At 44.6% G+C, this 14,846-nt stretch overlaps 1 protein-coding gene across 3 annotated transcripts; it reads left to right on the top strand.

Annotated features, from left to right (window-relative positions):
• The first annotated feature begins 1,020 nt into the window (after positions 1–1,020).
• Positions 1,021–13,607, top strand: LOC119117622 (BCL-6 corepressor-like). Of its 3 annotated transcripts, none has more exons than XM_037243979.1 (12): positions 1,024–1,412; positions 2,029–4,722; positions 5,654–5,831; positions 5,954–6,268; positions 6,875–6,967; positions 7,624–7,880; positions 8,643–8,780; positions 8,912–9,078; positions 9,787–9,932; positions 10,895–10,972; positions 11,369–11,537; positions 12,276–13,607. In XM_037243979.1, the coding sequence occupies exons 1-12, from the start codon at positions 1,344–1,346 to the stop codon at positions 13,198–13,200; spliced, it is 5,229 nt and encodes a 1,742-aa protein (XP_037099874.1). In that variant the 5' UTR covers positions 1,024–1,343; the 3' UTR covers positions 13,201–13,607. The 3 variants fall into 3 exon arrangements, with proteins under 3 accessions (XP_037099892.1, XP_037099874.1, XP_037099883.1); XM_037243988.1 differs by having other exon boundaries at positions 1,039–1,412; positions 5,678–5,831; XM_037243997.1 differs by lacking the exon at positions 6,875–6,967 and having other exon boundaries at positions 1,021–1,412.
• Positions 13,608–14,846: the final 1,239 nt, after the last annotated feature.

Below are 14,846 nucleotides of genomic sequence, written 5' to 3'. Positions count from 1 at the left end.
GAAAGCTCGATTTTATTTTTAGACTAATTTAATGATTGATTGATTAATTGATTGATTGATTCTAAATAGGGTAACTGAGCTTAAGTTACATTTTAATGTTACCATTTTTGCTAGCTTACTGGTGGTCAGAACAGAAATATAATGTGACCTGTAGCAAACAAGCACCGAGTGCAAGTGAGGTGACGCAAAAAACAACACCCCAATAAAAAAAATATTTCATGAGCCGAAAGGGTGTAACTCTCCATCAATCCACATGACGGTGCTGACGTCACGCATTGCCGTACAGCATAGTGTCGCTACGGTGCAGTAACGTGCAGGCTTTTTAGACTTTTTAAAATAGAGGCACCAACGTTTTTGTAAAATTGACTGACTATCTTTCACGATTCTTCGTAACCAAAAAATGTACAATCATCTCCGCCACACTTTTAATTACATATTTATTTTTCATATCATATTTTACTGCGTTTGAGGCAGCCCGGTGAAATTACATTTATTCTAATCGGCTCCTAATTAATGTGTAGATACGCAGTACATTTCATACGGCTATTTTACTTCTTAAATACAGGAGTTTAATCTGTGCCATTTATACCAGTGTTCTTTTTTACACAAATACCTGTGCTCTACTTAAATAGGCCAACGTGTGAGTACCGCCTCTGTATGTAATTGTCAATGTAATTTTTCTTTTTGAACTCAAGAACATTTCAGAGTCTGTACTTTTTCTCTTATGTAAACGACTTGAATCAGTGGCCCAAGTTTCTTTTCCATTCTTTGCCACCAAAGTATCTTTATTTCTAGGTACGAATAGTTTGCCTGTGGTAAAGTTATTTTATATTTTCATACTTAAAAATATGCCAGTTATTTTATTATTATTAATTTTACTTAAATACAGGAGTACTTCTAATTCTCTGGTGACAGTAAAACATTATCCTGCACTTTGCTTCTTCTACTTAATCGAAGGCGTTAAATCAGGACTTGTAGTTTTACTAGAAGTTCCAAAAGAACTTAAAGTATTATTGCCACCGTTAGTTACCATATCCTGTTTATTTTGAAAGAAAGGCCGGAAACGTGGTATAACACAAAAGATTTGACGCGAGAAATATTGGAATCAAGCGAGGGTGAAGTGAAGTGATGAGGAAGCTGACCGGCGCACGCCACGCGCTCACGCAAACGGAACATGGGACGATTTCCCATTTTTTAATGTATGTTTTTTTCTTCTTAATATTATCAGGTTGGAATATTTGTTTTACGGAAGAACACTCGCACAAGCTTGGATAAGGCACTTTCTTTTTTGGGGGGGGGGGGGGGGGGGGGGACGTGCGTGTGCGTGTGCTCATGCCACAGCGATGACGACAGACGTTTTTACTTTGGCACGTGAGGAGACAAACAACACGCTCCCCGCCGAGCACAAAAAGGTGAGTTGAACATTTCATATCAGCAGTGTCAAGTTGGCATAGAACTTTTCAGTCTGCTTTTGGGTAGAATTTAGCTGGTTTATTCGTTCTGCAGGGGCGGATCTACAATTGTTTGATTTCGGGTGCAGGGTGGCACTTTCAAATATAACATTCCTGTTGCAGGTGTCTTTTACTCCACCAACTTCAGTCGAGGTCGATTGTGAATTTGTGATTGTTCTTGTGGTAATATGGTCTTGCATGTCATTGATGACATCACAGCACATGTTGGGGTGGTGGCAAGGAGAGCTTGCTTGTCAGTGTTTGTTTTTACCCTTTATTGAGCCAAGGCACATTGCCAAAGACAAATGAACAAATAGCATTCAGTCTCACAAAAGTGTGCACACCCCTCATATTTTACTGGTGTTTTACTATATAGTACTTTCATGGATAAATACCAAAGAAATAACACTGCCGCAATGTAAATATATATACTGCAGTCATTTCCCAATTAATTAAAGGAGCTAAAATACAATTGTCTTAATAATTTGGGGGAAAAAAATGTTTTGTTTGAGTTTGACTGTGGGAATAGGATGTATCTGCCCATCCTGCGTAACATTCATTCTCATGCATGTTGCAGGTGGATGCTAGCACTGCTTTCTGGATGGACCCTGTTGCCTCGCTCAGTGTAGACTTCAAGTCAGTGACGGGAAAAAACCTCCTTGGCAAAAGTGTTCTTCCTCCTTCTGTCACTGCAGACCAGGCCCAACCTAGCCCATCTCTCTCTTATGGACATTGGAAGAATCCTTCACCAGAGCTACAGAAAGTACTGGTTATCCCTACAGCTAGAGACATAGTCACAACCAATGACAAGCTTCTAGATTCAGGCCTGAATAGTATCAGTAGCTTCTTGAAACTCCCTTGGATGACTCCTTACTCTGAGGCAACCATGTACCCCTTCCTTGACATGGCATACAAGGCCTCATTCCTGGCCCAGGCATCCCCATTCATATACCAGCAGTTAGCGTACCAGTCTCTGTGCCATATGGCAGAAGGCGGCTCACCTGAAGACAGATTCTTTTATTTACCCCAGTATGTTCCTACACATGTTTCTTCACAATTGGAGTCTGACTTCAGAATACCCGCATCCATGTCAGCTGCCCTCTCACCCCTGCACACACTGCAGGGGCCTTCGGTACATCAGCAAACATCTGCCTTCAGCACCTCCCTGTACCAGGACGCTTTAGCTTCTGCTTTTCACTTTGATGATTGCCATCTTAACAACAGTCGCACAAAGTCTGGTCTCCCCACTTCTGCTAAGACTAGTTCTACAAGCAACAGTCGCTCTGCCTGTGATCCAGTCAACAGTTCAGTCCCTGGTTCTACCTCAGTGTCGACATCTGTAGACTCCCGGAAGACTTCAAAAAGGAGCACTGCATCATCTAATGAACTTGCTGGGTTTCCTTCCTTCTACATTGGCAGCCTTAGTTCTGAACTAGACTCCCTGAAACAAACCAACAGCAGCCGACAAAACCGCTCTAGCCCAGATCACTGTAGAGCTGCAAAGTCTCTTTCACCTGCAAGAACATCAGTAGACAGAAAAGTACATTCAATACCTTTGGATCTTTCTGCGAAAAAGACAAAAGGCTCATCAAACAGGTTCCTGTCCGAATTAGACTTCTTTGCCCAGCTAAATTATGGGCTACAGGCGAGAGATGAGAAGTGCCTGAAAGACAGCCCAGAACCCTCAAAAGTGAAAACCTCTTTGAATTCGGATAAGGCTGCACATTTTTTACAGAATCAAAGTTTCCCTGGCATTAGAAAACTTGAGGTTGGCAGCCTACCCTCAAAAAGATCTTCTGAATCATTCTCTTCAGCAAATTTGGGCCAGCAAACAGTGCATGTGACAAATGCTAAAGAGGCACACACATTTTCTGGAAAACCTATATTGTCCAAGGTCCAAGGTCAAGATAAACAATCAAATCAACCCAAAGAAATACAGCCACACGTGGGACTCGGATCCACTTCCAAACGACTCCGCACTGACTCTTTTATTCCACTTGATTTAGGCTGCAGCAATGGCTACCTTCCATACTCGATTACGGACACTATGTCCTTGCAGCACATGTCCGTATCGGACAAAGGACATGGCCACCACTACCCCATCCTCTGTGGTCACAGCGGTAGTAGGACTTACACATCTTCAAAACAGGGTCTTCAACACAGAGCGGATTCACAGGGTACCTCACCCTCTCTGACAACTCAGAGAGACCTCAAAGAACTTTCAAACAGGTCTCTGTCCAAATCCTGTCATGTAGAGCAAAACAGAGGCCAAGAAATCCAGCAAAAGCCAAGCCAGACCAAGAAACCAGAACCCGAGCAAAGAGCTAGCAGCAGCGAGCGGGCTTCAAATGAATCCTTCAAATCTTTTTGCAACCCGTTCAATAGGGTTAGCGAGAGCATCGTTTGTATTGACATGGCTTTCGAAGAAGTTGACGAATCACCCCACAATCGCAACAAAAGCTTCCTTGCCAACCAGACTGTTGGGCAGCAGGGCTTACAAGCCCCCACATCCCAGCCAGCTTTTCTTTATCACAAGTGTTCTTCACCCCCTCCTCCCAGCAAGGAGATTTCAATAGAAGATTGTCTTAGTCCATTTCAGGACCTCCCAGACGAGCGGACGATGCGTTGTGCCAGAACATCTCCCGAACAGTTTTCCAGGAAGAAGGTCATTGGTGCCCCATGTGGTTCAAACAGCTTGGCAAGAGATGAACATGGTGCTGAAGCACTTGACGAAAGTGATGATGAGGACCAAGTCAATCACGAGCCATCCTCAAATATCTGTGCAAGTAAAGAATGTTCTTATTTGTGCTCCGCTGCCACCCAATGCCTGGATGGTCAAGCTGTTGGATGCGGCTCTCATTCAGATCATTCATTTTGTACCAGCAAGACACCAAGTGGTGATACGCCTTTGCCGTTAGCAGCCGGTGGCGTCGACTCCGAAGCCGAGTCCTTTGTCTCCATCGACCAAAGAGAACAAAACATGGCAGTTGACAGCCAAAGCATCGATCGTAGGTCTCTTGTATATGAATCCGATATTAGTGATTGTTTAGGTCAAGAGCATTTGCTGGAAAATAATTCCAGAGACACTACATTTCACACTGACGAGAAGAACACCCAGGACATCATGGATGTCCAGGTTGGTGGGGGCAAGGATACCTGCACCAGCACCCAGACAGAACCTTTTTCCAAATGTTTGGACAGTCAACCAAAGTTGGAGACCGAGGAATCTTGTGATTCCCTGTCCAGCTGGCCGAGTCAAGAGCAGTGTAAGGTATGAACCCTTTCATTCATTCTATTGCGTTTTCCCTGGAATAGTTTTGTTTTTACAGTACATGAGTGCATTGTTAATACATGGACAATAAAGTAAATCTTTTGGGCCTTATTTTCGTAGACAGCGCACACTGTGCTCAATGTAAAAATTGGCACAGCTTAATTTTGGTGTTGTGAGCTTGGTGGTGGATAAATATCCCAACAGTGTGCATCGAACCCTCTGAATCATTGTGGAAATTAATTGAATGCATTATTATCACCCCCCTGGCTGCTGCACAGCTACTATGTTGTTTGTATGCATGTGTGTGGTGTCTCTGTGTGCGGTGGCGGGGTCACACACACAGACGCGTATCGGGGGTGGAAGGCGCCCTCCTAGTATACGGAGGAGATCTTCTTGCTGATCCATATAAACGTACTTTGCGCGCATCGATTGCATGCACGGACTCCAGTGAGTCTATTTCTGCTTTCGCAATGTCAAAGATGTGCACGCCTCTTCTGTGCTGAATTGAAAGGGAATGAGTGGAGCCACGTGCCTTGGTCAGGAAGCAAGTTGGCTATATTCACTCCCACAACAACGCAAACGCCCCTTTCTACCTGCGTCCATCTATAAAAATAACCATGGCCTTTTTGCCAACAATGTCGGTTTCAAGAGGCGGATGTCGGTATACAGTAGGTGCAAGTCATAAGAACGTCTCCTAACCTTTCAGTTTCAAGCAAGTCAAGTTTTTCTAAATTGAAATCCCAAGTCCTGAAATTGGTTTAAGCCTGAATCAAGCCATGTAGCTGGAGTCTCCCACCTCTTTTAAAAAGGATCTTCTGAAGAGGTCACTGCTATGGTTGCAACTTCTGACCACCGTGAAGAGCAGACAACCACATTTTCAGCAGACAACCGTGAAGAGTGTTTAATTTGTTTTGTTTATATTTTCCGCAAGCTTAAGATGCTCCCTTCTTATCAGCTCAAGGAAAACCAGAATGACGAGACGGCGGCAGCAGGGCAGGCTGAGCTGGCAGACGCCGGTGGGGGCGAAGGGGGATGGTTGGATCTGTGCCAGCAGAGTGACAGGAGGGGAGGACGCTCACCTCCCACAGTCCACGTCGAAGGAAAGAAAGGTAAGAGGAAGTAAGAGGAAGGAGAATGTTTACACACATTTGGTTGCACCTGTAAAAAGGACATTTCAAAAATATATGGTATTTATGTATATTTTTGTGTGTATTTCTTTTTCATGGTGCAGGTGTACAACCGTCATCCATTTGTGTCACATTTGCCTACAACCGTGCCAACGACCTGGTAGGCAAGGATGATTGCTCAACAGAGAAGATGCAGAATGAAGAAAGTGACAAAGAAGAAAGGCAACAGGCTGTTGACACAACCAGCGGCGGTCTGGTTCACTGGAACGAAACGTCCTCTGTGGAGGGCCTCAGCGGTTTGGATCCTAACATGGCAGCAAATCGCAAGCACATGTTCAGCCTGGAGCCATTTCACCAGAGCAACATCGGTGGTCGCTGGATGAAGCGAAGAAGAACGGAAGACATGGGAACGAAAAACGGTATGTTTTTTTCCCATCCTCCATAAAACCAGCATTATCGGCGTTATAATATTAGCTCATTTTAGAGTTTTTTTGTGACTTAACAAAGTCATTCCTCAGTTGATTATTATTTTTTTGCTCTTTGACCTTTTTTCCCCTTTTAATCAAGATCTCTACCTTTCATGAACATGCATCATCAAAAAGGCTGAGCGCATTTCCATCAGACTGCTTAGCTGGCCACTCAATTGAAGCTTACTGTAAAACTATTTACATATTTTGTATTTCAACAAACCACAAAAATGTGTCTCACGAAAGATCATTAGCTTAATGCCAACTCATTATGCAAAATGGCTTAGATAGTTTAAAAAGAAAAATAGCACTGATTTTTTGCTAGTACTTACAAAGCATTACTCAAAGATATTACTCTGATTTTATTGAGTTGGTGTTTGTTGCAGACTGGAATGAATTAATGGCATTTCCATTCATCCCAATGAGGAAATGTGATTTTAGTTAATAGCACAGTCACAGAATAACTTGCACGCCCAAGTAAAGGCGTGGTATATTACATATTATTACTATTATTATTATAGTTTACCTGTCCACCTTAATTGATGGTTTGCGCAATAGATGCGACTGAGGACACAAGCAAGCAAAAGAGTTGCATCGAGCAGAACGGCCCCTGCTTCAAAAAGCCCCGTCTACCCAATGATGACGTGAAAGGTATTCAACTTTTTTACCCTCTTCTTTCAAGATAGTATGCCCCATTAGCAGAAAGTAAACTGTTGCAGGCTTCTTATAGAAAGTGTGCGAAAGTACATTTAACAAAATGTTTAAATTCACAGGCAAATGCAGAGGATGTTTTCAGGAAACAAGTTAAATTTTGAAAAGGATTCACCCATGACAGCACTAATGCCTAAGGGCTGAAAATGCAACCAGCTGATAAATTATTCATTCATGGTAAAACAACCTTGGGCTGTATTTACACGTTTCTGATTTCTATTTCCTGCCCTCACCTGCTGGCTTGCACGATCACGCTCAGCATTCGTGTCGTGTGAAGTCGCAGGTTTGTTAGCGAGGAACCACGTCGTGTGCTCGCAGTGTCGCAATAAGACCGACTTGATTTTGAGATTAGAACAAGTTCATTTGATCGTCTCTCTCCAGGGAGAGTGAGTTTTTCAAGTTAGCATTTTTTATAAATGTATTTAATTTTATTGTGCGTTTGCCGCAGTTCGGACTGAGACGTATCTTGTTGAAATCAGATATGAAACTACCTCCCGAATGTGTGTTTCAATTCGTATCGCAAAAAGGTTGTCTGAACGCAGCCTTTATTATATCACACACATTAACCTGTATGTGTGTATATTTTTTTTCATCAGTCCATGTGGCCTCATCCCCGGGGGTACAGACGGACAGTGCTGGCCTCTGGCAACCCTCCCACGTCGCCTCCTTCCGCCTCCGGGAGAAGCATCAGAAGCTGAGGGAGAACCGCAGGGTCTCGTCACTCCTCCCATTCTTATCTGATGACAGCCCCGATAAACCCACGGGGAAACATCCATGCAAGACCAAGCACACGAGGGAGGCAGCAGAAGAGGCAGATGAGGAAGGAGGTGACGTGGAGGACAGAATCAGCCAGGTGATAAGTGAAAGTTCTTCAGAAGTCATTGCAAAAAAAAAAAAATCATGTCCTTCTCATTAAAGGTCATCCATTAGCTATTTTTATACATATATGCAAGCAGTTTCAGTATAGTCCTGGAAGTCAAGGTATACAAAAGATTGGACAAGCAATTTACTTTTCAGTTGTTTATCAGCGTGTTTGTGTTCATCGGCTTGCCTTGTGCTTTGCGACAGCAGCCGTAGAAGACATTTCCTCTGGCAGAGTGAACACACACGCACACTTTTCTGTCACTCTACGCTCCGTCGTTGCCGGGTAGCGCGTACACAGACGCACGCACCCCTCCAGGGCCAAGCTTGAATCCTGTCTGCTGATGCGTGACAGCGAGCGGCGCCTGCACATGGCCATCACGCACACACCCTGACACACATGCTGTGCGTGCGGCTGCTAAGCAGCAGAGGCAGTTGCCGCTGTCAGCATCTTTGTGATGAAGATTTTCATCAACAGACAGAACATGCAGAGCATACACATAAAAACCAATCACGTGCTCACAGCGTGGCTCAGCGTGAAGTTTAAAAGTCCGTTTAAAGTAATGCTACAAAGCAAGGCAGGACGGGATGAGGAATAGCTTCATGTTGCAGCATTTTAACTGTTAAAGGAACGGATTTTGAACACCAACAGTGGCGCACCATATGTATCTCTGATTTAAAACTTTAATCAATTTTAGTGTAATACATAATTTATTCTAAATCTGTTTTTTTTTTTTTTTTTGGTCTCTTGCAGGTTTCATTCGACACATGCTCACCACCTCTGCAGCCGAACCTTGCAGTTGAACCTACACCCTCAGAATTGTGTCACCTAATTGTGAATAAACATGCCGGAGAGACGCTGCTGCAACATGCCGCCCGGCTGGGAGACGAGGTAACTAATACTGCACTATAACATTCAGCGCATAAAAATCTACCCTGAAGCCGCTGTGCGAAATGTATTTGATGAAACATAGTAATCTTCATGCTCTCTTCTCATTGGCTGCTGGTTTTGCATGTGACCAGGAGGCAGTGCTCTACTGTCTGCAGCTGAGGCTCTGCAACATCAACCATCAAGACAATGCTGGCTATTGCGCCTTGCACGAGGCCTGCACCCAAGGCTGGTTCACGATTGTGCGCCACCTGGTGGAGCACGGGGCGGACGTCAACTGCAGCGCTCAGGACGGAACCAGGTCAAATACTTCCTTGGAGTCCTGATTGCAAATACTGTATCTCAAAAAAGTGACTGCATCTGACGACAAATGAAACTTTGCTACAATGTAGTCAGTATACAATCCGACTGAGGCATTTCTGTAGAATTACCGAAGGGACCATAAGAAGATTTCATATCGGCCAAGAGCATGCTGCAGTTTATCAGGAGAGGTTCCAATCAGAACAGGCCTTGCCATGGATGATCCAAAAAACTAGTGCATGTTCCAAGCGTCATATCCAGTAAAAAAACGATATCAATCAAATTATGTCTGTTCATTGTATTTTGTGCTCCATTAGCTTAGCCAACTGGCCACGGCGCGCACCTAATTCCTCTTTCGTGGACCAAACATTTTTTTCCCAATGTCATAGCTGTAGCTCCATACACATTGAACAAACAAGCCGGTGGGGGAAACAAAGGTGTTGCTGTCAAGTGACCGATGGATAAAATAATGTTTTCATGTCATTGTTTTGTTGAGGGGAGTCATGCTTGCCAAGCCATGGCACGCTAGTAGTTGGCTCCTTAGTCTCAAAGCTCTCTATTGCAATTGCCTCTTCTGCCGCCAAAACAGTTCCAAATCCATTTCGCCTTCTATTGGCAGCTGCAAGTCAAGTCATTTGTTCCTAGCAGTTCACAATGTGCTCGTCCTTTGTTTGTCCCATGACATGCTGCGTCTCTTGTCTGCCATCAGGCCGCTACATGACGCTGTTGCGAACAACCACATGGAAGTGGTACGTTTCCTCCTGGCCTGTGGCGCTGACCCCACCCTGACCTCTTACTCCGGACGAGGACCGATAAACATGACCAACAGTGTTGCCATGGAAACCTTCCTAGAGGGTAGGACACGAATAGCAGATGTGTTTAAGATCTAAGGCTGGGTTCACGTTTGTCAGGTTTGGTTCAACTTAATCAAACGAGTGCGATTAGTCTGTCACTTAGATTGTGAACGTCATCATCCAATTCCCGGTGTGCACCGAGCAAGGTGAATGCGACCGCTTGGCGAAGGGCGTCTTGGATCATATGCCGCGGTGGAGTTAAATTTTGCCAGCGTTGATAGCGAAAGTTAGGTCGATGCAGAATCCTCCACAGGAAAAATCTCACTTCACTAATTGCCTCCGTTCTGAGCAGGCGAGGAGGGTGGGTGAGGAGAAGCAGCAGTACAACAGGTCAAAATCCAGTAAGTAGGGCAGGGTGAGACTAGTTGCATACTAGATGTGGTTGACCCAAAAAGCTGAAGCGTTATTGAATATGGTATTGAAACAAGGTTAAACAATCCACTTGAACATAGCAGGCGTGTAAGCTCAAAGTAACGCTAACTGTGCGGTTGTGTTATCGAGGGACGACGTCACAATAAAATGACGACTCGGTGAGCTAGTACGCCTAAATCCCGTTTATGATAGCAGACAACAAACCAAACAGACGTCAGTCAGACGTGCGCGAGAAAACAAAAGAAAAGTGCTGCAGCGTGCCTTCGTCCGCCAGCCTGATTACAATTCACCGCCTGTGTTTGTTCTCTCCCTCCAGAGGCTTTTAATGAGGCTTGGCTGCTGAATCTCAGAACAGCTTACCGCCGCGCAAACGCACACACACACACACACACACACACACACACACACACACACACACACACACACACACACACACACACACACACACAGACACCTGCCGGCATCCGTCTTCTCTCGGCCGCCCCCGTCTGAACACGGCCGTCTCTCACTGTTAGCGCGGCTCCTTTTGTTGTCTTTCTGGCGCCGTCGTCTCGGGTCGCTAATGGCCCGTCTCTCTTGCTCTCTCCGCAGAATATCTCGCAGATCTCAAGGGAAGGCCGGAAGGTGATTCTGGAATCTGCTGGGATTTTTACGGCAGTTCCGTGTGCGGTTAGTTTCACACAATCAATCAAAATTGCATGGAGGTTTGGTGCAAGAACCAAAAAGGCAATCAGGCATACTACATGAGCTGGTGAGACCGAGGAATGAGTTTAACTTAAAGTGGTAGTGAAGATTTTGCTCTGCAATTTGTTTAATGTCCCCTCACTACTTGGTCGGAGTCATTATGACACGCTACTGGCCCTCCGTGGTCCACCGAAATTGACATCAAAGTGCCCCCGGACTCGCATTCACAATTCAGTTAATTTGTTCATCCATTAATAAATATATTAACCAATTACCGGCCTCAAAAAACACCAAACTGAATATAGACTTAGTAAAATATCTTGCAGAAAATTTCTAGATTCCAATAGTTTTCTTTGTTGGTGATTCCTACGGTTTTGGTAGAACCATCCAGTGAGGGTGGAGTTTACAACATCCTGGCCGATCCGCCTGGGCCTGAAGAGGAAGAAGAGGAGGAAGAGACAGAGCAGCGGGGCGGAAAGGAGGAGTTTGAATTTGAGACGTCTGACAAGCCACTACCCTGCTACACGTTGCATGTGTCGCCGTCTACGGGGTAAGTGGGACGACCATCAGCCAAGGTCAGCAGGTTCAGGTTTTGTACGTGTGTCGACCACAGGTTCAGGTTCTGTACGTGTGTTGACTGTTTGCAAAATGGAATAGTGATGGAGGACAAATGAAGGACAGGGGAATAACAAAGATCACATTGATTTTGTGACGCAGCTAATTTAAAATAAAGTTGTACTGTTCAAATCTGTATATACATATCTATATCTATTTATATATATATATATATATATACATAGAATATGTCTGTATTTATATGGAAAATCTCCATTCAATACACAGGAAATGTATTGATTATATTCTACTCATGGTAAACCCTCAAGGGATATTCAAAACACACTACTGCATATTTTGTGTTGGACACCTCAAAGAGAACCAGATTGCAAACTTGCAGGCTTGCAAGGAGAGTATCAAAGTGAAAGTGGTGCACAAACAGCGCTGCACTTTTTGAGCTGGCGGTAGGGGCTTGCTCAAGGGCAACACTGCAGAAGCCAGGAAGCACTAAAAACATGGGGGAGGTGGGCAAAAAAGAAAGTCAGCAGCACTGAAGAAACAAATTATTGCTATTGTTTGTACCGCATATTTCATGTTTTATTAGGGCTAGTCCGAGACTATGGATGCGCCGGATGAGGCCCGCGGGTTTTACGATGCCCCAAGCTTCTTCAGCGTGTCGAATGCGGCAAGTTAATTTTCTCCACTTGTACTCTTCTCCGTGTCCTCTTTCCAGTCCTCGTAACTGGCTCCTCCTCCGCGATGTCTTGGCCTGTCTTCGAATGACACCTCACGCCTTCCGTCGCCACTTCCCACATCTTGAGGTTCGTGCCATCCCACAGGCCGAGTTCTACTGCCAGACATCCTTGTCGCATCTCTGGCGCCATCCTGCTAAGCAGGCCTCTTCCCAACCGCTTACCAATGACTTGCTGGAGTTGGTGGAGGCTACACCCAAAATGGCCGCCATGCTTGGCTCTCCCCTCAAATTTGTGGACAGCCAGGCGCTGCCAGAACCGGCACCAGGCCCAGCCCCACTACTGTCGTCATCGTCGACTGGCTCAGTTCTGCCAGCACTTGCCACCCTTGGCGAAGTTTCGCAAGACCAAAGCCAGCGTTGTGCTCCAGTCGCCGCAGTGGAAAGGAAGGTAGATGCGAGCAACGTCGTCACATGCAACCAAGTGGCCCCAAGTCACACTCATCCCAAAGAGACCATCAATATGTCAGAATCTACAAAAAAGGATAGCGCAAATCCAGCAAATATGGACTCTGCTGTGAGGGAAGTGCAGCACTTGCAAAATGGAGTCGCAATGGGTACAAACTGTGGTACCGAGGAGAACATGCAATGTGGTGCCCTATCTGGGAACACAGATGTTAACAATTCTCGGAGTGAAGACAACAAGCGTGTTCGCAAAGTAATTGGCGAAGGGTTGAAGAAACTAAGCAGCTGTGCAGCTGAGCAGAACTGTCAAACCTTACGTGACGGCAGCGGTCACACTGTGAAGATGGATGCCGCATGGCGAAGACACTTGGCAAATGTCAGAGTTCACATCAGAGACTTGGGGGTAACATTTGCAGGAGGCCGGACCCCCAGCAATGTGAAGGTTGTTGACAAGGTCGCTGAGACCAAAGCGACTCTGCACAAAAATCAGCCTGGGAGATGAAAAGTTACAAATGACCCGTGACCTTTTTTCAAGGACACTCTCCTTTTTTGACCTTTGCATGGATCAAACATTCGTATCAACCATCCAATCTTCCATTTTCTATCCCGTCATAGGTCATGGATGAAGGAGCTAATCCCAGCTGTCTTTGGGTGAGAAACAGGCCAGCCAATCAGACAGGCTGTATTAAGTTATTGTACTGTACATACTGTAAACACTAAATATTTATAGTGAGTACAATTGTTATAATTTATAAATGCTGCCGGTTGTCAGTTTGATGCGGTTCCAGTGACGAATTTGTTCCAGTTCTGGAATATTGTTTACTAAATTTGTATTCTACTTCCTGTTGAGTTTTTGTGCTATATGGTCCACTTTCCTGCCTCATCAAATAAACACCAAGTTTGTTTGCATCTGACTTCAATTCTCTAGAAGAGGCCTGTATGCCAATCATTTGTAATTAGTTACATGTATGCATATAGAGATAGCACAACAAAATAATTCACTACCTCATCTCTCAAATTGTCTGATAACGTTCCTCTAGATTAGTAGCTAACTGTAGCACTGGATGGATAATAGATCCTATTAATTAATGAAAAGAAAATCAGTCACCCTGCCCATTTAGTTCATTGGGTGCACGACTTCTGATTTCACTAAGTCAAGCTCTTTATTGTCTTGTTTTTCGATTTTTGACAGAATGTGGAATCCAAGAAATAAATATGGCCATCGTTGTGTAGGCTTGTTGTCGAAGCCCGGCGAACCAAAAGCCTTGTTTTTGTCTGGCAGTGTGTGTTTTGGTGCATTTTGTGATTGTGTGTACAGATTGTGAGTGAAACTACTCAAAAAGAACTCAACCAAACATTTCATTCATACTTGTAAAAAAAGACATGATGGCAGTTTGGGTCCCTTCAGAAGCAACTACAATGGCTTGCTGTTCACCACGTCCTTTCAATCAATTTTTTTTTTTCTTTGGACAAGCCTATTTCTTTTGTGGTGCAACTGGTGGCTTAAGGCCAAACATAGGTTTTTGACATTGTTTCAGTCCAACTCAGTAGCCCGTCACACCTATTATATACAAATATAAAATAGCTTTATGTCTTTTGACACAATCAAATAACAAATCCCAAAAAGTTGACCTTGACCATGGCATACCATCCTTGCAATAACAAAAATGTCACATGACCGCTTGTTTTGACTCTTAAAGGTCATCTCGTGTTTTAACGAAACAAGAAGCCAGCAAAACTGAGTGGAAAATTGTGAGGGAAAGCGAGCGAGAAAAACGGAGGAGGGAAATCACGACGGTTTCAAGCTTCCCTTTTTTATTTTCCCCTCACACACGAACACACTTTTACACATGCATTGTCACACACGTTCCACCAAGACAAGGTCACTCACTCCCTCACTCACACCCGCAGACACGCTCCATGCTTCACTGGCAAAGCTTTTAACGCTACTTTCTCCTTCTCAGACGATTGCTCTCTCGCTCGCTCCTGCTCTTATCTGACCTGCTCGCTCTTTCATGGGGAAAATTAGGAAATCAATTAGATCCCCTCCTTTCCTCATTTCCTCCCCCTACTTCCTCCACGCGTCCTGATGGCGGTGAGAAGTGTCATGAAACAGATGTGACATCACAGTGGCTTTCTCTCCATCAG

This window comes from Syngnathus acus, chromosome 2 (assembly GCF_901709675.1).
Source record: "Syngnathus acus chromosome 2, fSynAcu1.2, whole genome shotgun sequence".
NCBI classification, from domain to species: Eukaryota; Metazoa; Chordata; class Actinopteri; order Syngnathiformes; family Syngnathidae; genus Syngnathus; species Syngnathus acus.
The sequence above is the reverse complement of the archived record's forward strand: the minus strand, read 5'-3'. Positions and strand labels throughout refer to the sequence as shown.